Source organism: Hydractinia symbiolongicarpus, chromosome 9 (assembly GCF_029227915.1).
Source record: "Hydractinia symbiolongicarpus strain clone_291-10 chromosome 9, HSymV2.1, whole genome shotgun sequence".
Taxonomy (NCBI): Eukaryota; Metazoa; Cnidaria; class Hydrozoa; order Anthoathecata; family Hydractiniidae; genus Hydractinia; species Hydractinia symbiolongicarpus.
In genome coordinates this window covers 20161674-20189312 of record NC_079883.1, presented here as the reverse complement: position 1 = coordinate 20189312, position 27639 = coordinate 20161674, and the positions used below count along the sequence as shown (strand labels likewise).

At 34.0% G+C, this 27639-nt stretch overlaps 1 protein-coding gene across 2 annotated transcripts; it reads right to left on the bottom strand.

Annotated features, from left to right (window-relative positions):
- Nucleotides 1-2867: 2867 nt before the first annotated feature.
- Nucleotides 2868-22161, bottom strand: LOC130656167 (uncharacterized). Of its 2 annotated transcripts, XM_057458993.1 has the most exons (3): nucleotides 22143-22161; nucleotides 19206-19319; nucleotides 2869-4451 (listed from the first exon to the last, which is right to left on the bottom strand). In XM_057458993.1, the coding sequence occupies exons 2-3, from the start codon at nucleotides 19207-19209 to the stop codon at nucleotides 3508-3510; spliced, it is 948 nt and encodes a 315-aa protein (XP_057314976.1). In that variant the 5' UTR covers nucleotides 19210-19319; nucleotides 22143-22161; the 3' UTR covers nucleotides 2869-3507. The 2 variants fall into 2 exon arrangements, with proteins under 2 accessions (XP_057314977.1, XP_057314976.1); XM_057458994.1 differs by lacking the exons at nucleotides 19206-19319; nucleotides 22143-22161 and adding an exon at nucleotides 8482-8724 and having other exon boundaries at nucleotides 2868-4451.
- Between the last annotated feature and the right edge of the window lie 5478 nt (nucleotides 22162-27639).

Below are 27639 nucleotides of genomic sequence, written 5' to 3'. Positions count from 1 at the left end.
TTTACTTCGGCTTTATATACAATACATTGCGTTAAGCTTTGATCGACAGTTGTATAAGCGATGTTCTTGTTCAACTTTACTATTCATCAGTGTTAAGTTGTGTTGCGTAATGATGCTCTGCATGTTAGGAGTGCACGAATAACTGAGTTTTATGGTGTTGGTGTTAAAAATCTTCTGAATTTGGTGTTTTTTTTGGAAAATGTCTCTGTAAAGTGTAAAAATTTCCTGCCAACATTTGTGCTTACGTCCATTTTATACGGAGGGTTGTACCATATAATTTTCCTGCCACGGTTTTTGTTCGTCCTGGGGTTATTTAGAGGGTTGTATTCAAGTACAAAACAGGTGGTAGGGCAGTAAGCCTTACTCAAAATTGCCCGAATGACCATCCAATACAAATGATGATAACACTTAAGACAGAGATCCTCAAGCAATATAGCACTTGTATAAAATATTAAGGTATTTTATTTGATGCAGAAGTCCCAAATCAATAACATTGCAATGAAGCTCAAAATGTTTACAGTTTAAGTTGTCACTCATTTGGAAATAGGTCTATTAGGGCCTCTTTATATGAGAACCGGGAAACTCGCCCATCGAGTTTCCCGGTGGAGCGGGCTAATATCAACTCGGGTTTATATGTAAATTTGTCATTTCCCATCCCGAGCTTATATGAAGAAAAATTAGCGGGAAACTAAAAGTGGCGGGGTGAAATATGCAAGCAAATATGGCTTCCAACAACAGAAAAAAGAAGATAGCGATACTATGTATTTTGTTTTTTTGCTTTTTTGAAATCTTGAAAATTAATCTTGCAGAATTATTCCAATTGTTTATTTACAGAAAATAATCTCAATGAAATATTTCCAAAGTGAAAATACAAAACCAAAATTCTGTTTTTACATCACAAAAAAATTTCACATTGTTTTCGCTTATTAAAGTTAATTGTTTTCACTTATTAAAGTTAATTGTTTTCACTTATTAAAGTTCGACATGACAAGCATTTTGTGGACAAAATTTTAAAGATATTTCTTTAATGCTAGACAGTATGCTTGTAAATGTTTTGTGTTTTTTTAAGCAACAATTTTTTAATTATTTTGTAAAGTGATCCTCTCAAGAAAATATTTGTTTCTGATCGATCATTAGACAATTTCATCTGCCTGAAAAAATACCGAGATGGAAACTCTCTGAATACAAAATTTAAGAATTTAAGATATACCTTATATTTTGAAATTTTAGATAATTTTTTTAACCAAATTCAATCTATGATAGAGGCTTAAAATTCAACACAAATAAGCAAGAACATTCCAAGAAAGGTTTAAAGTCCAACTTTTCCCACCAAGTCAAATTAGTATCCTAATTGTGAAATCACAAATGTGTAAAATGTGAGTTATAAATACTTCCAAAACTACCCTCACTTTGGAAAAAAATTAACAATTTATAACCACAGTCAGTAAGCCTGGCTAATGTTATTTTCACAGATGTTGTTTAAAAATAAGGTAACTGGAGACACAGGACATATACCAGCAACATCACCAACTTTGGTAAACAGCTTGAAATTTCACGGTTGTTTGGAACAAGTCAGTCAGCCAAATAGTTAGCTACTCATATCACATTCAAAGCTAGATAATACCTAGCTCATTTACCACGAAGAATAATAAACAAAAGCATTAGAACGACCAAATGATGCATGCTATTATCCCATATTATCACCAAATATTAATAATAACCTATGTGACAAATTAATTTTGCAAATATTGAAGGTAAACAAGCGATATCTGCACTACTACTTCGCGTCAAAATAAAATTTTGCTCATAACTTATCTCGTTTTCATGTTATTCTGCATTTTGAGTATGCAAATTTCGCGGAACCAAATGGATATGGAAATAGGTCTAAATATTACTGTGGAAAGTTTATCATTTCTTGAACATGATAGTTTAGTAGGCGACGTTTCGGGAGATCCTTCTCCCATCATCAGGCAAAGTAAAATGATGTTGAGCATGTATTTATATAATTGCAGAGGATCGAAAATCATAAAAATTAACCAATCAGAAACGAGCTGATAATTACAGTTAGTTATGGTAATTAACATTTTCGGACCTAGATGTAGGTAACTACTTTTTCTGCAGGGCTGCTAACCAAATCTCAGGAAGTTGATACCAGATGCTGTTGATGTGTTTGTTACGTTCTACACTGTTGATGGTTTCTTTAATCTTCCTGGCCGTTGTTCTGGATTCTCTGTCAATGATTTTCTTCTCATCCCAATTAAACTGATGATTTCTGCTCCAGCTGTGGTCTTTGGAGTTAAGAATGCATTTGATCTTGTGTTGTCTTAAAACTCGACGAAGAAAGGTACCAGCGAGATCCTTCGTAGAGTTTTAAGACAACATAAGATCAAATGCATTCTTAACTCTAAAGACACCCTAAGAAGCACTTTGTCTAAACCAAAAGATAAAATAAACCTGGAAGAACAAAGCAATGTTGTTTACGAAATCCCGTGTAAAGATTGTGATGCAGCGTATATAGGCGAAAGAAAAAGAAAGTTTAAGCAACGAGTACAAGAACATATGCGCGCAGTGAGAAACGGAGATGTGAACAAAAACGAAATTGCGGACCAATCGCATGAAAATTGTTGCTTTAGTCTTACGGCATGAAAATTTAGTAGGTTATTGTCAGTAAAGCCTGGTTCACAACTATGAAGCAAAAGCACACTCAGAAGCAGAAGCAGAAGCAGACGGAAGCGCAGTGCGAACATGTGTGAAGTAATTAAAGTCAGGATAAAATATGAAGCATACAATAAAGCAAAAATATCAAAACCTTTTGATATCTTGCTTTACTTTCTTTTCTTACTTCAATTTCCCTCGTCTTCCATCATTAAATAGGTATCAACGTGTTATCTTTTTACTAGGAAGTCCAACAGATAGTTAATACGAATGTCTTTTTTGTTTTAATTTCATTCTTCCACGGGTTTAAACAACTAATGTAATAAAAAGAAATATGTAAAAATAACGATTAATTACATTTGTTATGTTTAATAAACAATTGATATGGGGGGATTTTCTACATATAACCCATCACCATTGATAAAAAAAGATAACATAATAGTTAAAAAGATTTTAAAAGTAGAAATACGGCGTAGAAGTTTCTTAACATAAATTTTATAAATAATTTTTGCGACAATATATTTTTGTGATATCCTTTTTTAATTCCATCTTTTAAATCCAAAATTTTGATAAAATTCGAAAAATTAGGCAAAATTAATCCACGCTAAAATCTAATTTCTAAAAAATGTCAGCAAATAAATTATGTGGAAGGCCAATAGGTTCAAATTATCAATTGTTAAAAACAGAGTGGAATAAATAAAAATTAGAAACTATCTACCTAGTATACAATACAAAAATGGAGGACTTCCTTAAACCTATGAAAAACGTAGCAAAATTTTGGATATTTATTGGCGACCACAACAATGTTATAAAAAATAAAGTCATGAGCATTAACCCTATATACCGATTCAATCACACTACTGTTTCTCTTTTGGGTTCGCCTACAGTTTTTCTTTTTAATACTCTCCAATCTTTAATAATATTATCTTCCATTTGCATAATGTGTGACAGTTCAACCTCCGTTTCACCTGCAAGTTTCTTCCGACCAGCACGACCTGGTCGACCATAAATACGGAAACGAACAGACAACTGTGACAAGGCTTGTTGCGCGATATTTTCTACATCAAATGTTTGGTTAAAGATAGGAGTCGACGATGACTTATACCTGGTTTTAAACCTTTGTTTCTTAAAAGGAAGTAGCGTTATATGAACCTGCCAGTACATTTTTTCCTTTCCAGTCGTTATAAGACATTCTGCTTGCTTAGCTCCTACTGCAAGACACCACTTCTTAGGGTCGTATTCTATGGAAATTTGGATTCGACTCGGTGACAGTTCTTCACCGAATTCTTCTACATTTGTTGTGACGGTCGACATACCAGACATAAAACTTTCCATAGAGTCGGTCCTTCTTAATGGGGCAAGAGTTGTACCATATCCCGAATCTTGTGAGCCAGCAGGTGTTTCGACAAGGGCAGTACTTTCAGACGCAAAGTGAACATTTCCTTTAGGTTTTTTTATTTTCTTTAACATGGAAGAAAAATGTTTTTTTTTTGATTTTTTTTCTGGAATAAAAGCAGCTTCAGTGACAACGACTTCTGGGGCAAAATTAGGTGGGCATTCGTCAGCAGGTGGAGGTAAATCATCATCTTCAATATCAAGTTCCTTATCATCATGCTCTTCTTCCTCATCCTCACCTGTATCAGTGTAGAGACCTTCCTCTTCATCTGTCTTTTTTTTGTCCCCGAAGCAATTACACATGCCTTTTTTAAGTATTAGATACAGCAGCACCAGTAGAACAGTGATGAGCAAAACAACTGCCAGAAATATAATCGCCTTTTTGTACTTATCCGCAAAAGCTAAAAATACAAATACAAATACTAGGAGTTTGAAAGTATAAAAAAGCAGAGTCAGGTTTAACATGCCTAGGGAACCTTTTAAAAGCTTGACTCTCAGGATACCTTGCTGACCCTTATTCAGATGCCACAACCAACAGCAGTCATTTGGCTTTTTTTTTTTTAAACATTTACAATATCACAGTAGCAGTTCCTTTCACGTCGAAACAAATAAAAAAAATCGGTGTAGTAAGCGCTAACAAAATGGTGATATATTTTAGGGATGCATAAACTTTGTTAATGTAGAAGTAGAGGATACCACGTTTGAAATTTCTTGAGCTGCTAAAAATATTTTGGCATTAAGGTACCTGCGTACCACTAAAAAGCTTTTTTTGTTGGATTGCAATTATTTTAGTATAAAACAAAAGACAGAGACAAAAAAATATTACTACAACAACAAAGAAACAAAAGAAGTGATTTTGTCCATTTTATAGTAAAACATGAAACTTGGCACGAATGATCAACATATTGAAGAAAAACTTTTAAAGCATTATGGAACAGGTTTAAAAAAGTAATATGTGAGTATCTGCATATTTGTAAATATAAGAGAACGTTCCTAAATTTAAAAGAACCTGCCTTGGTCGAATTCGCCTTACTATTTCCTGGTAACCAATAACTTTTTTCTTCGTTTCACAAGTACAAGAAATGAAATATTTTGCTTTGCAGCTATACTGTTATACAGGGGCAGTCAAGAGTGATGATAATTTTAGCTGGTAGCACACAGTCAAAGGATTTTTTTTACACTTTTATAAATGCTATCGAATTCTTTTTCTTGCTATAGTTTTACTACCCTACTAACTTAAATTATAGTTTAAAAGAGAAAAAGCTTTTTTTAAAAGTGCTTTTAATAAAAATCTATGACTTATCTTCATTATTTATCGTAGCCATAGAAAGACAGCTAGCTAGCTATTTTGTGCTTTTCTCCTAATTTTTCATTACGTTTAAATGCATTTTATGCTAGCCATCGTTACAGGGTGACCACTAATAAAATGAGAACAAAAGTAAGGATATTAAGGAGAATTAAGGAGACAAATTGACATTTTTTAAGGATATTTTGCTGCGAACGAGAATAAAAATATAAAAAATAAGGATAATTAAGGAGAAAACCAATTTTAGTTCTCTAATTTAATGTTACATACTATGTTCTATGATAAGAAAATTATACATATTATACAAATATACATATAAATTATGCCTTGAAAGATAGAAAATATAGGATTTTAGGTAACAGAGAAATATGTCTTATTTCACTGGTGATGAACAATCCACGAACACATTTCCAAAAAAGTTACGATCAGAAAAATTAAGAAATAAGGGGAAAATGGAGATTTTCTTTTTCTAAGGTTATTTAAGGAATTTAAGGAGGAGTGGTCACCCTGCGTTAAAACTTTCGCAAGATCCTTCAAAATTTAGATACGATACTCCGCTTAACAAATCTTCTTTCCATATATCATAATTTGTTGTGTTAGCTACAGTTGTTGCAATGTTTACGTTCTGACAGGATTCCCACGCCTGTGTATAAAATCTGAAAAATCGACAGCCGATAATATGCAGACTATATAGATGAAAAATTTTAACAGTCAAAGAGAACTGGAAATTAGCCTGTAACAGGATAATAATTCGAATTTATAATTCGAATTTATAATTCGAATCTCTCTATAATTCGAACAAAAATTTTTTCTCCGTGGGAATTCAAATTAGGGAGAGTCAACTGTATTACCTTAAGAGGATAAATTTGGCGAATTTGTTCGAAATTCGTCAAATTAAATACCAGCCAAAATTTTGATAATTGACTATTCGCCAAATTAAATACTCGCCAAATTTAACATAATTTACTGTTCGCCAAATTAAATCCCCACCAATTTTTTTTAAAAAAAACGTTTTATTTTGAAAAGAAAAATGTTTTTTCCCAAAAAAAAGAACTTTTTTTATATTCACAAGTTTTATAAATACAAGTATTTTTTAATTCTATAACCAATTTTGTGTTTAATCCTCGCCAAAACAAACATTTTTTGTATTCGCGAAACTAAATACTCGCCAAATTTTATAAAACTTATCATTCGCCAAATTAAATCTCCGCCAAATATTCCATTTTGGTCATTCACCAAATTAAATACTCGCCAAAATTTATCCAATAAAGGTATTGAGCTTGCTGCTCAGTGAATTAACAGGAGGATTTTATGCTGAAAATTTAAAGTACACACAATGCAAACGCAAATAGAGCCTGTTTTGTGGTACATTATATATATTCACTCTTGTGGGCTTACCATTTGCATGGTAAACGACAGACTGCAGCCTGTCTCCAGCTCTCAACCAAAGCTTAAAGAGTTTCAGAGTTATTTTCTAAAATTACCGATGTTGATTTAATTCGTTTTCAAAGACGTAATTTATTATTTTCTCTCTTCTTTAAGAGATATAAACGACATAGTTGAGAATTAGCTAAAAACGTAGAAAAATAAGTTTTTTTTTAAGAACAAAGAAAAATTTAACGCTTAGATTTTCGAAACTTTAGGAGGGTTTAACGTAATATTAATGTTGTTTACAAAACGTGAAGTGTGTGTGCTCTGTTAACAATTAAGACATGCGGCTTAAAAACAGACCTAAGAAAGTTTGGAATGACGTAGTTGTGTCACGTTACAAACGGGACGTACGCTTACAAACCGGTTTGCTTAACAGAACCGCCTGTAAACGTTGTGGCGTTTAGAAACAGGTTGGCGAAGCGTTTTAAAAAAGGATAACGCTTACAACAGGGATAGAACAGTTCCGTAGTTCTTTAGCCACCTAGATTTCTTGTTTCATATTGCAAACACAACCCAAAAATCCGCTACGCAAAAATTAGAAGTAAACAGAATAAACAATGGCTATGTAAGATCACATTTGAAACTCTCTAGCCAAGACCGTATCAGACAGGACTTTGAACCGCAAGCAAAAATAACTTTTTTCTATGTTTCGTTACATGTGGTATTTCGCAATTTTCCATTCCTTAAATTAAGCGTTTTGCTAGTTTTAACTTGTACTAGTGGCGTTCGGTATTTTAGTACTTTCGCAAATAAAGGCTAGGCACAAAATAAGTTAGCTCTTTTTTCTGGGAAAGGACCAGATTTTTTTTACTAGATAATGCGCGTTACTCGCGCCGATAACAATTACCCAGGAAAAAAAACAAACAAACAGGCTAGCTCTATTTATTTACTCGTGACGTAGCGTTTTCACGATTTAACAAGTTGAAGCAACCCAAAGTTGTAACATGTACGTGTAAACAGCCTTTGACTTAGTTGTAAAATTCGTTGAAGTGCTCTCTGTCCCGAAAAAAGAATTAACCCAGGATTACTGTTATACCGCCCGGCAACTTCAAAATAATAATAAATACGTTGTTATAATGCAAAAATATGCAAACTTTTATGAACTTTTACATTTCACTTTTCGCTATACCCATTGTCATGCAGCCTCTTTACTTTTACTTTTAATAAATATTATTTAAAAAATACTTGCCGAAATTTTAACACATCATATGGGTTACATGAGAACAATAGGAACTACCTTTAACTTGTTGAAATCAGGTTTCGCGTTTACACACTTGTAAACTACATGTACACACACCATAACTTTCTGTTATGAACTGGTAACTTCCTAAAGTACCTTAAGGCTGAATTTCCACTAAAGGGTGAAACAGATCGGAATGGAACAAAACAAGAAAAATACTTAAACTTGATTAGTTATCTGAGGACAATGTTACACGTTCTTCTCTTATAAGCAACTGTATTTCTTTTAACCTCGAGGTTGCTAAGAAGTTGCTAAGCGCTGTTCAAATGCCGGCTTTTCTAATTTTGAAGAGCAGTTCTGCAGTATCAAATTTCCAGCCAAATTAGTTGCTTAGCTTTTGAGCTAAATCTCAGCCTCAGCCCTTAGCAACTCGATCACTTATAAAAAGAACAACGTGTACCTGATGCAGTTTTTATCCAGGATTTTAAATGGATGCTTTACTGGACACACACACCTATTTTTTTTCAACAACAAGACCCATTAAAAAACGTGTAAAACCAAAATTTAAGTAAAACACAATTTAAATAAAAACCACCCCTGGTTTTTTATAAAAACGTGTGTTTACATTGTCAAAGTATATCTTAAAATTTTTCTTGCTTCTCACTTCAAATAATTTAAACCTTTATAACAAACTTTAAAATATAATCATACTGACGCCTTATCAACACAATAAACTCGAATGCATTTCTGGTTTCCACATGTACTTCATACAGACCATCAAAACTAACAAAAAACTCGTATACTTCTAGGATAACCAAACTTTATAAAATACCATTCAAACAAGCCTAAACATTATTAACATACTGAAAATTAGACTCCAAAGTTTCCAGCGATATAACCGTTATAACAACAAAAATGAAACCACAAAGAGAAACAACTCCTGCACACTATTTTTGTAATGATTGATAAAGATAATAATTTAAATGACATTAGCAACATCGTTTGTCTTTTAACAACTTCGTTTTTGGCTTATAATCGAATAGATATCCACAAACTACCAGCCTAGGAAATTCAAAAAAATCTAGTCTCGCCTAAGGGACCACTCATAGCTCGGTGACCACTCATAGAAGCCCGGGGCCCATGTTTTTTTTTCAAAAAAAATACAACATCCTGGTCATAAGAGCATATATATTAACGTGATTCTCTGATACTTTGCGTTCTGCTGATTCTCCGAAGTAACTGGAAAGCCAGGAGACGATGGAGGACAGGATCGGAAGTTATAGGCTTCAGAACATATGTATTTAAAAGTAAAGACTGAGTTGTAACGCCTTTTACGGCAAAATGCCAAAAGCAGGGCCTGTCAATAGTATAGGTGCCTGTGCCTATATGCCATATTATGGGGGTACGTTGTTGTACACTAAGTAGCGATGCCCGAAGAGCCCGCCAATAAAAAAAGCAATTCAAAGTTTTTGTACAACTATAAAACAAAACTGCTCTTACCTTTTGGTCCGTCATAGTCCCATTTGAAGTGTGGTTTGTATTCATTAAACATGTGTAACTGAGTATGTGACAGCATAGGAATGTTATGTTGCTCTTCACAAATATTAAAATTCGATTTTTTTTTTAAAAAAACGACAAGAACTATGTCAGCGGATAAATGTTAAAATAAACAATTGCGATGTTAATAACTAAACAAACCCATTTCGTACAAATAAAATTCAACTTTTTTAAAACGATGGATGTGTTTGAAGTTGCCCATTTAGTTGTACGTCTTTTTTTATTGAATTCTTTTGTGGTGCTACTTTCGGTACAGTTTTTGAGTATTTTCTTGAAGAGTTTCCAACATGAAGTGTGTAAAAATTTAAGAAGAGAACTAGCAAAGCGGGAAAATAAGGAGAAAAGAAAATTTACACAAAGATAAATTAAGCGCCTTGATTAGGCTAAATCAGTGTGAAAGTTTCAGCTGTGAGAAGTGCTGTTAAAACTGATTGCATAGAAAACGAAGAAAACATACCGTGAAGGTAAAAATATTTCCCGTGTTGAATTACAAGGCCATATTTTGGGACATAAAAGGGACTTTATCGGCTTACTAGAAAAAGTATCCACAATCTTGCTTTTGAAGGCTTAACAACTGGCAGTATGCCCCGAGACTTTCCCTGTCCAAGAAAATGCTTTTAATCCAAAATCTTCTATTTCGTGAATACTTCCTTAATGAAGCTTTTAAGACTTTTCTTTTTCTCCGCCTACGTAGCATAAGAAATGTTAGAAACAATCCTCTAATTCGTTGTCAGAACAAACACTCCCATCCTGATGTTTGTTTGAGAATGAGAAAAAAAGGACTGTAAATTAGCGCCTAGCATAAAATGCCTGACGAAACTAAATGGAAAACCTGGAAGTAAAGCATATAGCTAGCTAGTTATCTGTCCTGTCTATGGCTATCTACTGACACTGACTACGTCAGCTATACGTCGGGTATAACCAAAATAATAAAATTTGCTTGTTTAAAATTTACATGGCTTAAAAAGTGATGGTATATTTATTAGCATAAATATAGAAAAATACATATGGTTGAAGAAATATTGGGCTTTAAAGATCTTTTAATAACGCCACCAACCCATTAGTTCTGAAATGGGTAAAATAACCTAGCTTTACAAAAGTCCTATTTTGGTTCCAGGTGGTAATACACGGTAAAAAGTAACTTACGTCACCAACTCGTTCCCAAGTTAATTAGCATCAAACTTAAAAGTACATTGAAGTGGTTTCACTAATCTTATCTTATATAATAATACGAAGTGTGTGTGTGTGTGTGTGTGTTCATTGTTCTTTGATGTCGCCGAAAAAGTTAAGTCTCAAATGTTAAATTTTCTAACGTTACGGCGCGACGTCAATATCACTACTTTAACGTCAACTAGTCGATAAAGCCCGTGAAAAAATCCACTGAGGCAGAAGATTAGGTTGTTTCTCAGATTTTACTAACGTCAGCAGTGCATATACAAAAAAAATTGACGAAATGTAGCTGATCTGTTGCCTGTATTGCGTACAGATTGAAATGCTGATAAAAATAATGTGTAGAATCATATGTGGTCTCAAACGGATAAGGATATATAAGTGTTTTAAAATTTAAGATTTTGCTGACGTCAGTAAAGTCCTCTAAAGTACAAAAAAAATTATTTAGAAATTTTTACTGTAAAATCCACTTAAGACTACATTGGAAAAGAGAACCGTAACTTGTATTTTGATGACGTCTGCCAGGACCCGTCAATACACAATATTTTTTTCCTGAAATAGAGCTTGAAACGCTGATCAAAATAATGTATAGAATCATGTACAACACCAACAAATAATAAAGTCAGAAATAACACATCTCAAATATTTACATCTTATAAAGTGATTACGTTTGATTACGTTGAAAACCTTTAATATTTTAATTAAAAGTGTCAAAAAATATCAAATTTATATCTGAAAAATCATTTATTCGGTTACATACTATCCTGTTTCCCCAAAATATACACAAAATGTAAAAATAACCGATTAAGAACACAAAAATGTTTTTCTTAGTATCATGATCTGTAGTGACCTTTACCAACCATTTTAAACGTAAATGTCAAAAAAGAAAAAGGAGCAAATTTTGAATCAACAAAGATATTATTTTTGGAATATACTGTCCTCACAAAGAATAAACACAAAATGTAAAACAAATTGGTTTTTGAGGAGCACATCCAAATCAACAAAAATCGGTTCATTTAGCATATCCTATATATATATTGCCCATAAATCTTCCACAAAAAGGTTATGAAACACATCAAATTATAGAAAAATCAGGCATTACATACAATATAAAAAACAAAAAAGTTTTATTTATGAACAAAATTGCAACGACATGGCTGCTTGGAGAACTTCTTAGACTGTCGATCAAGATTTGCATAGTGGAAAACCAGTCTGCGTATAACATTTCTTAAAAAATGCAACAAAGCTGAAAAAATTCCTCGTTTCCTGTAAATTCAGAATACCGAATAATGGTTGTTTTGATGAAATAGCTGTACACGAGTTTCAAAAGCGATTATTGAAGAAGGAAATTGTTAAAGCCAAACAAAACTTCAAAATATCAGAGGAAAAAACTATACTGCAACGTCGAGTACTACCAGAAAAGTTGTCCCATAAATCTATAACGTCCATCATATTACACATCAGATATGATAGAATTAGGTTATGTATGGTATACGGGAATTTTGATGTTGTGTATGTATAATTTTTTAACTCAGTTTTTACAGTTTAATAATTTAACCTTGTATTTTAGCTGAAGATGATTTACAAATAAATCGAAATATATTCTAAATACTTTAATGTCATTGTTGGTTTGTTCATAAATTTGGAGATAAAGCACCACAATGTTTTTGACATATAAAAAAGTTTTAGTCAGAACAATTAGTAATTTTTTCATATCACCAAACACAGTTATTACTACATTTTTAAAATTCTTAACAAAAACGTAAATTTGTTCTTTCAGTATATTGCATGTGGTCTTTTTCCCACAAAAGTTTACACAAAATTTTAAAAAACAGCAGTTTGCAACATAAAGAAAAACACAAACAACCATACCATCCACTCATATTAAAATAAAGTCATACACCCACGTAAATTGCCAATCAAATGTCTACAACCCGCTGTAAAAATAACCTGGCGTTTTACATGTAGGCTGACAAAAGTTTAACAGGATGTCAGAAACAAAACAATAAAAAATAACTAACACGCACGGTTTAAATTCTGAAAAAGTTTATTTCACTTGTCATATTGCACGTGGTCCCCTTGCAAAGTTTACAGGAAATGTGAAAATAATTATAATCTATGGGCATAAAAATACATCCTACTATCGTGCAAAAGTTCAAGTCCTTGAAAGATTTTGTACGTAGGTAGGTAGCTATTCGTGCTCATAAAAGAAAAGAAGTTTGAAAAAAAGAGGAATAACAACACAAATAGGTTAGAGCTAGCCATGGGATGGGGAGTGGGATTTGGAGGCTAACATTAGCTAGCTAACAGTAGCTAAGACACCCAGTTAAATATACTTAAAGTGGGAACGCTTAGCTAAAACTAAAGCTACCTATTTATGCTTAGTAAAACGCATATAAAGAGAAACAATAGTAATGTAAAAATAATAACATTACAATGAGTTCAACAAATCGAAGTTTTCCGTTTGTTAGTCAGCTAACAGCTTTATGTAGCATTTTGAATTTTAGGGCAAATACATTAGTTACGCGCCAGGCCATACATTAATTATGCAACAAAATATAAACAAATATGGCTACGTACGCGGTAAAATATAAAACTTTAAGAAGTTGAGGATTTTAGGTGGTTTATGCTGAAAAAAGGTGGGTCTGCTTCCTCCAGCGACATAAGAACCAAACGTCTAAAAATACCAAAGTTCTTACTATTTGTGATTTCAAATCGACTTCAAACTCTAGACATTACTTTCTACTTCTAACTTTACTTCTAGCTCCACTTCTCACTTCCAACTTCACTTTTTCAAGATTAAGGGGTCATTCTTTTGTTGGGTTTTTTTGGTAGCGAGAGGACATCATTTTTCGAAAGTTAGCCGTTAAATTTACTTCAGCAAATCAAATTAAGTCGTTTTCATCACGTGATGTAAACAAAGTAAACCCACTAGCAAAATGGAAATAATTATTTCGGCGACATCAAAGAAAATGACGATATCCACTATGACCGTCACACACACTTCGTATTATTAGACTAGTCGATAAGGCCCGTGGAGTAATCCACTTAGTCAGAAGGACAATGGTAAAATAGGTTGTTTTAAGGCTGAAATACACTATCATTTTTCAATGATACATTCCAATGACGTTAAAAATGACAAATTTTGGCGTGAATACACTATCATTAAAAACATGAAACTTGAGCATATTTTTCTTTACAACATGGACTCTGAAGAAGAAATAGCAGCTGCTGTTGTTGTATGTTATCAAAAAAGATAGTCAAACGTAGAAAAAGAAAGTACAAAAGTGTATGGGTGAAGCCGTGGTTAAACAGGCGAACTGAACTTGGCATCTACAATACTACAATACCAAGAGTATACGCGACTTTTAAGAAGCCGCTGAATATTTTTGATGAGCTCCGTAATCTCATAGAAGTTGACATTGAGAAGAAAACGCATTTACGGGCCCAATTCCTGTTAAAGTCAAACCTAGCCGCAACTTTAAGTTCTTATCATGTGGGAATCCCACAAAATGGGCTGGCTTCTCCAAATCTCAATAAAATTTTCAGTCGCTTCTTGCGACTTCATTCTCGGGTGAATTATCTTGTTTAAATCTTTGTTTTTAACTATGTTTACGCCTAAACCTATATCGCCTACAACAAACACGTGTGCGAAAACAATGGATTCGGTTTAAAACAATAGAAAAAACATGTCATTGAAAAATAAAAAGTTGAACATGTTCAACTTTTTATTTTTAAGGATCATTGGAAATGAGAGTGTAAAAAATGACATTTTTACCTGTATACACTGTCATTTTTCAATGATAATTGGAAAATGATCATTGGAAAATGATAGTGTATTTCAGCCTAATTTAATTTGTTTACACTAGTGTGGAGCACATGCTTTTGTTGCTAAGTATGCAGTGGTAATAACATAAATATATATCACAATGTTATTGCAGATTTGGTGTATCTACTTATATACAACTAAACACAAAAGTAGAGTTTCAAATGAAAAATAGATAAAACAGTTTTGTTGAACATCTCTCCATCTGATATCAAAAAAGAGACAACATGCACTGAGTTTTTCAGCCTACTTCCTAGTATGCTGAAAAAGAATCCAAAATCAAGAAGCAGCCACTACATAGATTTTCGGTGGGCTCCTATTAAGACCAAGTGTCGAAAAAATAATTAGTTCACTAACAATTAATAAAGCAACAGGATTGGACAGAATTGGTTCGTGACTGCTAAAAGCCGGTTTACCAGTTTTAAGTATTTTTTTCTTAAGTCTTTTTAACAAATCTTTATTCAATGGTTATGTACCTAAATGTTGGAAAACTGAAAGGGTCTTGCCTATTTTTAAAAGTGGCAATAAAACAGATCCTAAAAATTATAGGTCTTTCTCCATTCTGCCAATTCATATGAAAATTTTTGAAAAGTTAGTGCATAGGCAAATTTCTTATTTTATTTCTGAGCACAACTTCTAAATGACAGACGCTCAGGAATTCGGAAACTCTTTTCCACAGAAACTGCAGCGGTTTATGTCCCTGATTTTATTTTAACTGAGCTTGACCAACAAAACTTTGTTTGTGCTGTGCTCATTAAATTTAAAAAAGCCTTTCACACTGCTGATCATAAAATTTTGTTTAAAGATATTGTGTTTTGGCAGCAGAGATGCTGCCTTTGACTGGTTTGAGTCCTACTCTGAATGCAGTCGACTAAACAACACAAGATCAGATCTGCTTCATAAAGACGGTTTCAGGTGGTGCAGGGCTCTGTGTTGGATCCCCTGCCTATTTTATCAACTCATATTACCACCATTTATATATGCAGATGATACAATAATTATTTTATCCCATATAAACGTGGATACCCTGTCTCGCAGGTCAAGTAAGAACTTTTGCAAGTCAACCTCTAGCTGAATAATAACAAACTATTAATACGGACAAAATTGAAAACAATATTTTTTGGCAACCACAACTAGTTAAAAAAAGTTGAGAACAAAACTATCATGGGTTTACCTTTGAAGAGGAATGAAAAAGTTAAATATCTTGGGGTAATATTTGATCAAAAAATGCAATTGGAAGAGCACATTAATGCCATAAATAATCCTTATTAAATATTCTGAAAGTAGAACTAAGTATCTTGTTTAACACCTTACAGCAAAAAATTTCTAATTAAAGCTTACCTCCCACTTCAAAAAAAGTTCATTTATTCTGTTTATACTATGTTGAGAATTTGTAATTTCGCATTTATTAAGTAAAAATTGAAATAACCTATATTATAATGCCCGTATACGTCTGTCCGTCCGTCTGTCTGTCACGCAAAATGGTAGCTTAGCTGTGCAATAGGGAGAAGCACGCAATGCGGTATAAAAGGGACGGGCGAACCCGTGGATTTTCCACAACTTAAGGACTAGTAAAGCTAATATAAAGCAACATTTTCTGTGTTTACAGCATGCTTCCTTCTCGAAAGCCGCCATTTTGTGATATTTTTTCTTCGAAAATGTGTTTTTGTGCTATGTCTTTTTGCAATAAGAATAATAGAAGTAGCGCTGAAAAGCATTCCTTTGCCAGTCTTCCAACAAGCAAGAAACAACGAGCTACGTGTACTCATTTAACAGGGTCGATACTCTGTAATGTCGAGTTTTTATCACTAGAATGTTTGATCAACGCTGGCAAAAAAGGCTAAGACTTTTCTACCATATTGTGGTACACTGCAGGGATTTACAGGACTTTATTTTGTCTTACGAGCGTTGTTGTTTCTTGTTTCTTTCTTTCTTTCAATAATCTATTTTAATTTATTTTTCGTGTTGCGTTTCATTCTCATATCAAAGAACTCTACAGGCCCTGGGGATCGAGGTTGCTTGAATTGTTATTATAATAAACCTAGGGTTGTGTTTTAGCTTGCATCCGTCCTTTCTATGTTAACTTTCGCATGGTTATTAATGTTGCCAAGTTGTTCAGCCATAGAATGAAGTTTTTTACTAATCTTCTAAGTTAAAATCGCTTGCCGAGTTAACTCTTCTAACAAACAAAAACTCTTATTGCGGCACGGCATTTAATGTGGGGGAGAGGGGGTAAAATTTTACCTGCCATGGTTTGCTCAAAGAGCAACCCTAAATAGCTTCTTTTTTGCTTTAAAATATACTTCCCGGCGCAGCGACCCGTCTCTGTGGGCATTTCTGTACGTCTCTACACAAGTCAGAAAGAGCCAATCTCGTTCTTAGGGCATCGGAATAGCAAAAGAGGCTAAGGTTCACTACTAAGCTGTTGCTTCCACTTCTATTCTTATCCTCATAACAGCTTTCACAGCAAGAGTCTGATTCACTGCCAGGTTTTGTAGACTTTTTATTAGTCGAAACTTTAAAACTAAGAAAAGGGAAGCAAAAAAACAAGTGTTTACTTACCTTCAGTATATACTGTTACAAACTCATCCTCATCAGTACCCGTTGTTAAAAAAGAAAACAACAATCGCTTTGTATATATATATCACCGGGGAGCTGACGTCACAAGTCCTCCCGCGAAGGCATTTTTATACAATCGGGACCCAAGATGGCGACTGGCACGAAGCTTCTTCTCCAGCTAATATTTTACAACTTTAACAACAAATATCTTGCGAACAAATCAAAATAAGTATGAAAAATATTAAAAGGGGGGGGGGCTTAAATGCACTTTTCATGCCATAATTGAACTACTGCTCCTCAGCATAGGCTTGTGCCACCCAAACTAAAAAACGATTAAAATGTGTCCGTACCTTTCTTGGAAAAGAGAGGGAATATTCATTGAATAATTTTACTCATCAAAAAGAATGCCATGTTAGTTTTCAAAACATTCCATGAATCACATTGCTCCTGATTCATGCGCTCAAAATTCCTTGTGGCAAAAAACTGCCACAATCACCAAACCAAAGGATCTTCAAAAAACAGGTTCATACTTCCCTTGGTGAACACGGAATCTAGCAAAAAAGCTTTCCGTTTAGAGCTGCAAAAGTGTTTAATAATCTTCCAGACCAAGTGACCTGTAATGGAAGTCTACTTTCTTTTAAGGGACCGTATCCACAATCGTTTCACATTTTATACGAATTGAAACGATTATGATTGTTTCGAAATGGTATCATAATTTTTTATAATCGTTTACAGATCGTTTCATGAAAGGAAGGTGAAACGATTTGAAACGATTTTGAAACGATTGAATTTTATTTTAAACTTTATTTTATTTTACAAATATAGGGCTTATACAAGCTTACACACAAAATTTGATTGCAAACCAAGTTGCAGATCCCGATTTACTGAGTCGACAGAAAAAAAATAAGAGAGCTGGGACGGGCAAGCGAGTGTCATTTTGGCAAAAAAATTTATGTTAATCAATTAACCTTTATAATCTATGCATTGATAAAGTTTGAATGCACACCTCTTAACAGGTCTAAATTTACTGATGAAAGAAAATGTCCAAATTTGCTATTACTGAAATATGACATCATAATTCATGCAGCATAATTAAATCTGAAATTCTTTAAATGTGAATATCTTGAGAACAAAAAAAGCTTTTTAAAAAATTTAAAAAGACTTTAGCTAACTTTTTAAGCTCTATAAGTTCAACATCATTTTGTACCTCGGGTTCCCTTTAAGTAATGGTTTGTGTATACTTTATTGTTCTGCGACTTTAGCTGGTAGAACTTTAAAATGGGCTTCTTTTTGTTGTTGCTACTTTTACTACTGAGACCAGCGAAGCAGGGCAGGATACCACTCTATTGTAGTGGTAAGGGAATTATTAGTTTTTAAGTGTTATAACAGACTACTCTGCTGCACAAGGTACAAAAACCTATTATTTTTACAAATAAATTATTTGACATTATTATTTTTTGTTTAGTTGGTTTCGCTAGTATCAAACTACAATAATCATTTATCTTTTAGGTGAACTAAAATTTTACAAAGCTAGATTTGTATTTCGTACAACAAGTTTCAACAAGATAAAATTTCGTTTTAAAAAACAAAATAAATCACAATTAGTTGTTTTTATTGCTCTTTACGTTGTTTTTAGGTTTCATAAAAGCAGTGTTTACAAATTTGAACTTATTTTTCTACTACTTTCATATTTTTCATACTTCTTTTGCTGTGCCAGTTGAAATTATTAATTATTAACGTTAGCACTTTTTCTGCACAATTGACTAAAGTAAATACTCCCCCGTAGAGGACAACTAAATCAGTAATAAGCCATAGAACTTCCTGCCGAAACGGCTGGTTTATTGATTAATAGTTTCTTTTATATGATGCTCTAGAGAGTATTTTTCGATACATTTATATCTAGAATCATTTACAAACGAGTTTATTAGCAGCTTGATAATTGTAGTAAAACATGAAAATTAGAGTCACTGCATACTTTGTGTTGTATACTATTTGTCTTCGACAAATGTTAGCTAGCTAGCTAGCTAGCTTGCTATAGCTATATATTATTATATGCACAAATAGCTACTTGCATATTGATAAATCAAAATTGACAAATCGAAAATATTAATCGAAAGAAAACTTACACATGATCTATATCCAGGCAAAATATAGCTACACTCTTTGTAGTAGTAGGTTTAACAAAACCGCCAAAAGTCAGCGCCATATTACTGTTACTGGCTCCATCCTTTTTTCTTATACCGTATTTCCTCTAATAAGCGCCGCGGCGCTTATTTAATTTTTGTGATTTTAGGTGCGGCGCTTATTAGAGGGCGGCGCTTAATAGAGGGCGGCGCTTATTTCGAAATTTCAGATTTCAAGTTTCTGAAGTTTTTGCCTATTCTTCAAATTCAATCCGTTGGTTGAATGCTATCCTTAGTAAAAGTTTTTTTGATAGATTTGGGGTTCTATAGAGGGGTAAGTAACGTACGAGAAAGAAATAACGGGTGAATTATCGTGTCTTTTCCTGTTCTCTTTCTATCAAATATAACAAAGATAATTTCAAACATCAATTTCTTCGTCGCTTTCTTGATCAGAGTCAATCAAATGAAACGGCCCGCATGCATCCTCAACATCCGAATCTGTTATGTTCTCAAAAGGATTTATTTGACTCTCTTCCTCTTGCAAGATATTCAGGGATTCTCTTAGCCGTGATGCCCCATCAGGACAAGCTCCCTCCTTTTTAAAACAGTGGATCTTGTCATCTTCACTACCATCGACTGGAAGGCTTAAACCGCATGTTTTAAAAGATTTCACGATGAGCTCACTTGACAGCTTTTTCCAACCTTCTAAGATCCACTCGATTACTTTCCTTCGCGGAGGTGGCTTCATATTACCTGCTTTTGTATATTCGTGGATCCCTTCACTAAGCCATGTATCGTAAGCTTCGGTAACATGAGCTTTGAATGGCTTATTCCACGAAACATCGGGGGCTTGAATATACGGAGTACAACCACCGGGGACGATAACTGAATCAACATTGAAACTTTTCAAACGTTGCTTGATTGTTTGCATCATGTGGCATTCAAAGGAATCCCAAGCTAACAATCGCTTTTGAAAAGAAAATTTACCAATAACTGTTTTAATGTATTCTAATGTCAATTCCTCATTCATCCAAGCATTTGAAGATGAAGCGATAATACATTTAGATTTGTATTCTTCGTTTAGAGCATTACATTCCCGCTTTGCACCCCCAAAAACGATGAATGGTTTGAGCCGTGTTCCATCAGCCTTTGCTGTAAGGCACACAGAAACTCTGACTTTCTCATGGCCAGTGGTCTTTAAAGGAATGTCTTTCTTTCCTTTGCTTTCTACAGTTGTCCCTGAGAGCATGTCAGACCAAATTGCAGTTTCATCCATCGCAATGATTGAACCAGCGGAGTATTTAAATTTTCTTTGTAATCGTCGGCACTGTAAAACATACATGACAAGTTTGTCGACCATACAACTAGGATTCTTTTGAGCGGTAGTTGTTCTTCTCCTTAAAGAAAGTCCGTTTCTTTTCATAAATTTTTCCAACCATCCACGACTGGCTACAAAGCTCTCTTTTACAGCAGGGTCATCGGTGCTTTTGTCATGGATAATCTTTGCTTTCTTCATTATTAATTTTCGAGAAACTCTAAGCATTGCTGATCTACGATCCATTATCCAGATGAGTACTTCTTCTTCTAAGTCGTCGTTCGTGAGCTTTCTTCCCCCACCATCAAGTCTTCTTCTTTTCAGTCCACCTTTATCAGCAACCCTGGCTTTGATGTCTTCCATTTTTGCTCTCCATTCACGAACTCTCCTCTCGTCAACATTGTATCGCCTTCCTGCTTGGCGATTTGAATAATTGATTGCATATTCCACGACTTCCTTCTTCAGATCCAAGGAATAGGATTTGATTTTTTCTCCTTTGTGTGAATTCTCGGTTGGAGCCATGTTATTTTGCACACACACACACCTCGCTCGCTAGAAATATTTTGTTTATTATACACTAGAACGACTTCATTTTTCGTACCAAAATCAAGCATTACAATAGCTTCCCGCATTCCATTTTTTCAAAAGGTAAACAAACAATGCAATGACTTCGCTGTACATTCAAGAGAGGGCGAAACATGGCTAGAACTATTCCAAGAAACTTTTCATTTGCCTTTATTGTGAAGTTTGAAACAAACATACGAGGCCACCATGTCTACAAAGATGTTTGGACTCCAACTCTGGGAGAGAAACTTAACTGCAAACCAGACGAAAGAGAAGAGGCCAAAGAATATGATCAAAACGCCATAGGTGTATACAAACTAAAGCCACAGGTTACAGTAAAAGGTGAAGATGAATCCGACAAAAAACCTACAGAAGAAAATAAAAAGACAGAATCAGAATCAAGTACTACACCAGCGGTTGAAAACGAGAAAAGTGAACCAAGCGAAACAAACAAAACGAACAAAGTAACCAAAGCCAAAGGAAGAAAATCAACCAAAGGAAGTAAAGCAGCAAAGGAAACTGAAGCAGTCAAAGAAACTGAGGTCGCGATCGAACCAGTATCTAAAGAGGTCAATAAAGAAGTTGTCGAAATAGATTCAGACGATCTGGGAGAAAAGGATGATGAGTTTTTAGTCGGACATTTACCCATTGAACTATCCAAACTAACGAAACAATTTTTGAAATCTGATAAAAACAACACGATGATCGCAAAAGTAACGGGAAAAAGGAAACGAGAGCTTGGCTTGGTCGTCCCTGCCAAGTTTCTTTGCTGTTCAACCAACAGTAAAATTGCAAACATTCTTTATGAGGAACTTAATAAGAAGAAATGTAAATTTAGCTATTTAGAACTTAATGTAAATGAATATTGCAATAAGAAGACTATAGAGTTCGAATAAAAGCATTGAAATCTCATTTTCTCTTGATTTTCTAATAAGCGCCGCATTTGAGGGTGCGGCGCTTATTAGAGGGCGGCGCTTATTTCGAAATTCGAATTTTAGGTGCGGCGCTTATTAGAGGGCGGCGCTTAATAGAGGGCGGCGCTTATTGGAGGAAATACGGTAGATGGATGATGCATAGCCAACCATTGGGAAACCAAACTACGCAGTTCTGCATGGGCATATCGAAAAAGTAGGACTCGGGACCTAGGACTCGGGATTTTGGACCCGAGATCCAATGATAATTTAATTGAAAACATTATTTTTAGGCGCAATACAGTATCTTTATCTTTCCCACCTTGGAAGAAAGAAAGGTTGATAAGCTCTACAATAGTCGGTCGGAATGTTACGTGATACCACTTTCAGTTGGAGGGAAAACACGGATGTTCCATGATGGTGAAATTTCACACAAGAAGCTTTGATTAAACAAGAACTGCAAGTATAAAGATTCTGTGAAAAATTCAGCCCCTATTTATGACGAAGTGACTGCATAAACGGCGTGTTTTCCCTTAAATCACAATGGCTACTCTGAAAGTCTCACACAAAACTCTTTTTTAAACTTCATATTTACATTCTACCATGACACTATGACGTCACATACACAAAGTGAAGAAAAAAACGGTAAAGCACGAACATGACATAACACATGTGTTAATAAGTTATGAAGTATAGCGGAAATTATGTTTTTTAAGTTCTGAGTTCTAGTGTGTTTATATAAGAGATGAAGATTCCAGCCATACCACCAGCTGCCAGCAGTCTACTCAAATTTGACGTGAACGAAATATCCCAGAAACGAGAAATTGTTTATCTTGTAGAACATTAAGGACACAACAAAAAAGCTATTTAAGGCTTTGTCAATATCAAGAAGTACTGAAATTCTTCGTTACATTCAGACCAATCTAAGAAAATTTTGAGGCTTCAAATTGCCTAAGCAAAGAATATTTTCCTTCAAGTTCTTATAAAAAAGGATTTATCTTTTACGTATATATATCTTTTGTTATTGTTTTGAAAATGTCTAATTATTTTTATTCTTCGCATCTCATTGTGTCCGTGATCTCGACTTGATATCATGCTGAAATATTTCCCCGGTTCCCGAGTAAATATTTCCCATATAAACAGCCCCTTAATCCCAGTGACGACTATATTTTTGAGCATAACGTTTCCTTCTTTTCCTCCTTTGACGATTTTTTACTTTTGTCCTTTGATCTATAATTTTAGCAAAGCTTATATTGTGCATATTCTTTATCAGAGCTTATATTGTGTATATTTTTTATCAAGACAAAACGTAGTTGACTTTCGTTATTTCTTTTGATCTTTTTTTTACACATTTGCAAAATTGAGTACCAAGTCCCGAGTCCCATTACCTGAAATACCGGGTCCGGGGCCCGAGTCCCACTTTCCCAATATGCCGCTCTCTATGTACTCATTACATCGTGTACTCTCCATCGCTGATGTTTATTTTTTTACCACCTGGAACAATCGGATTAGTGTAAGTGGATAACACTAGGCTGGGTCGAAACGAATTTCCTGCGGTCAGAATACTGACCGCGCTGCTTGATTGGTTATTTCTATTGTTATTTAATCACTTCATCATTATCGGGAAATACTTTGTTTTGAGCATGAATGGCACCTTTCCCGAACAAATATAATTCTTGTACGCTTTAAGAGGGTGAGATGTGACCACGCTGGCTTTGTGCTCATTGTTTGATTTCTCGGGGTTTGCTCGGACACATTCTTTGTTGTCTTAAGCTTTTACATTAGAAAATAAAAGTTTTACCACTTTCCAGGGCCAACTTAATAATACTTATTAGAGGGTCAATTAAAGTAGGTTCGAAACCAAAGTCCGTCAAATCTAATGGCGGTTTAGGGCATGTCAATCTAATCGAGTGGAGTAATTTCTCGCCAAAAGCATTGTTGTTGCAATTTCAAAAAAGGTTTTCATTTATGCCCAAAAATCATCCCTGGAGGATTTCCTAAAATGCGCATATTCATCAATGATATGGCGTCGCACATAAGAAACTGCTTAACTATCCTGCGACTTACTTCGCATGTTGTTTCGCATGTTTGTTTAGGAACATAAAATTTAGTTATTAGTAATAGCCCCTATCAATCTCGATGTACTTGGACGTATTTTCACTTTCTGTTTCATTAGGGGGTAAAAAATATAGATAAAGGTAAAATGTGACCGTTAAAAGCATAAGACAATCCCGGTAGTTTTGACATAAGTACGTAGATTTATTATCAATGTCATGAAAGAGCGAAGAAATAAGAACTTGACAAAAATTGTGCAACTAACCCCTGATAAATTAATTGCGACTGACTTGTGAAGAGATTTCCATGCTTAATCGAACATGAAACTTTGTAGCCGTGGTCAATCAATTAAACAATAAAGTTTATTTAATGGTCACAACCCTTACAAAAACATGATAAAATAGTAGTGTAATACATAAAATATATATAATAAAAAATAAATATATAAATACATAGTATATAAGTATATACCTATTTTAAATTCCCATTAGGGAGTCACACGAGATTACCCAATTATAGGTAAATTAGAAAATGTGGCTACCTAATTTAGAAGAATATGTCAAGAGAGACACAGAGAGAGAGAGAAAAAAGAAAGAAGAGAGGAAGACAAAGATTTAATACGCCTACTATACAAAAAAAAAAGAATAAGAAGCAAATATAACACTTCTGTCATTTATTTCTGTACAAAAATAGAAAAAGAGTCAGAGTTTTATTGTATGCTACTGTAGTTTACGAATAATAGTTGCATGATTTTTTTTAAAACAACTTGGCAGAAGTTTGATCTTCATTACTTATCATTATCATTAATATATCATTACAATATCATTACATTATCATTAATTGTAAATAATTTTGAGCTTATTCGTTTCTGAAGCTGATTTTGTGTGTACAGAGTTAAGCCCGTGAGCCAAGTTAAATATTTAGAACTCCATCTTGATGAACACCTGTCATGGAATGTGCACTTAAATCAACTAAAGCTAGAACTATCTAGAAAAAATGGTATTCTGACAAAACTATGCGCAAATACAACGTGGCCATTCTCATTGGTTATGAACTTGAGATGCAGGGGTTAGGTTTCGCAATTTTCTCTTTTTCATATTTAGTTCTAATCCTTTGAGCTATGCTGGAAACCCCATTTCATATTAAGACTTGTGTGCAAGTTTCAATTGGTTTAGATTAATGCGCTCTCGAGCAGGCAGCCATTTCAAGTTACACAAATCTATTGTGGTGCAGTACTATAACGTAACAAAGCTTGCTGCTGCACACTTCAAGGCCTTATTAATACAATTCAGCTTGTATTCTGGTACATTAGAGTATATCACGTTGTAATAATCGAGTCTTGAGAGAACAAGTGTCTCTGCCAATTGTTTACGTAAGTATTGAGGAGCAGAGTGTTTATGCTTACGTAAGATAGACAGTTCAGAATAAGCAGATTAATTACCAGGTTTAACTAAGTATGCTAAGTTAAATGTGAATCAAAATGTATACGGAGTAGTTTATAATTTGCAACTCTTTCCACGATGTTGAATATGAAACGTCATGTTTGAGTCATCGTTTAAATTATGTATTCGTGCCAGTTGCTTACTTGAGAATAGCATAACCTTAGTTTTCTCTTGATTAAAAGCAAGATTATTATTGTAAGACCAATCACACAAACTGTCCAAACGTTGTGTTAGTTTAATGATGGAATTTGCTATATCTTTCGGCTTACAATAATCGTAACCAGATGTATCATCAGCAAATTGGCAAACCATTCCATGTACTGTATCCTGTAAGTCAGAAACGTGGTTAAAAAGAATCGGCCCAAGAACTGATCCCTGTGGTACACCAAACTGAACAAGCCCCATTGTTGAGAAGCAATCACCGATTTAGACGTACCGATGTCGCTCAAATAAAAAAACATCCATAATAAAGCCGGTTTAGAAAATCCAAGATGGTGCAGTTTTGTTAACATAGTTTTGAAATCAACTGTATCGAATGCCTTGGAGTAGCTTCACTTTTCTCCATTGCTTTCGTGATATCATCACGAATTTTTAGTAAGTGTTGTAGTTGAGTGATTTTTTCTAAATCCAGACTATACTTGAATATATTTTTAGATGTAATGAATTCGCATATCTGTTTCGCTATAGATCTTTCATACACCTTTGATAAAGTTGGTAACACTGAAACAGGTCGATAATGGTCTGGAAAGTTAGCATTTTCACATTTTGGAATGGGAGAAATCTTGCCGATTTTCCACTGCGCGTGAAGTTTCTGCTCTGCATGTGTTAAGGGTGAATAAGATACTCCAACACAGGTTTTATAAGATTAACCCGTATATTGTCATGCCCAACGGAGCAGTCCATGCGCAGAGATTTCAGTTCTGTTTCAACTTCCGAATAGGTAACATGCCTGAAGTACAATTCCGAACGATCATGTCCAAGTTTGAAATTACTGATGTGATTCAATAAGTTATTCTGTGAAGTAGCTGTGGTGTTCAATATTCTATTAGCAGTTGAAAGATAATGGTCATTTAGGTGCGGTTGGATTAATACAAATTTTATCTCTTTTTGGATTAAGAATACAATGAATAAACTTCCAGACCTCAGCAGGTCTTTTCGAGCTTTCTTGAAAACGTTTTTAGTTTCACCGCATGTATCTAGCTATGTTTTGTAGTTCAATCTGCAGAAATGTGTTTCGCTGTATGTTTTGTATGTACATTTTTAAAGCACACCAAACACCAACACATAAATTTGTTTGTTTGAAATTACTTTAATTTACACTCATTGTTAGTATGGTTGGGAGAAAGACATAGAAACGAACGGCCTCATCATAAAAGTTCTACCCCATTCAATGAAAGTAGCTCCTCCTGAAGTAATGAGAAATACAAGATGTGGTTGTAAAGGTAAAATTAAGTTTAGTTTTGACTACTTGACATCTAACATTTTCTATATAAATTGTATTATATCTTATTTTTTAGCTATTAAATGTCAGACCATGGCCTTGTTCGGAATTTTGTAAATGTCGTGAATCGTGTTGCAATAAGTTCAATATTATCTCCGAAAATAACGAGTATGTTGATGATAGCGACAACAATAGTGAATTTGATGATAGTGAATGGGATGAGAGTGAAGAAGGTGATATAGATATATTTTAAATCTATTACTGATGTATTTTTCAGAGACTTTATGTTATATATTTAAAGTATTGCTCAAAATAAAAGGCGTATTTTCTAAAATTTAAATTTTTTATATACCCCAATAATTTAGGACATATTTCGATATTTTCAAATGTATAGTTAATAGACATGGCACAGTTAGCATCAGTATTAAATTTCGAACAAAATGACATATATCAGAACCATATTTGTACAAAATAAAAATTTCCGATTTTGGGATCTGGGCCAAAATTGGGTCCTATTGAGCTTAGCGACATTTCAACATGTCATCAGGAAGGTCCAAATAACACTTTTAAACAAAAACATTACATATAACCCCCAAGATGATATTTCTTGGTTGGCCACTGGACTGATATGTAATGTCAGTTTTGCCAAAAGAAAATTCAACAGTTTAACGTTTTTGTGAGTATTTTACAATATTTTAATCTAAAATGT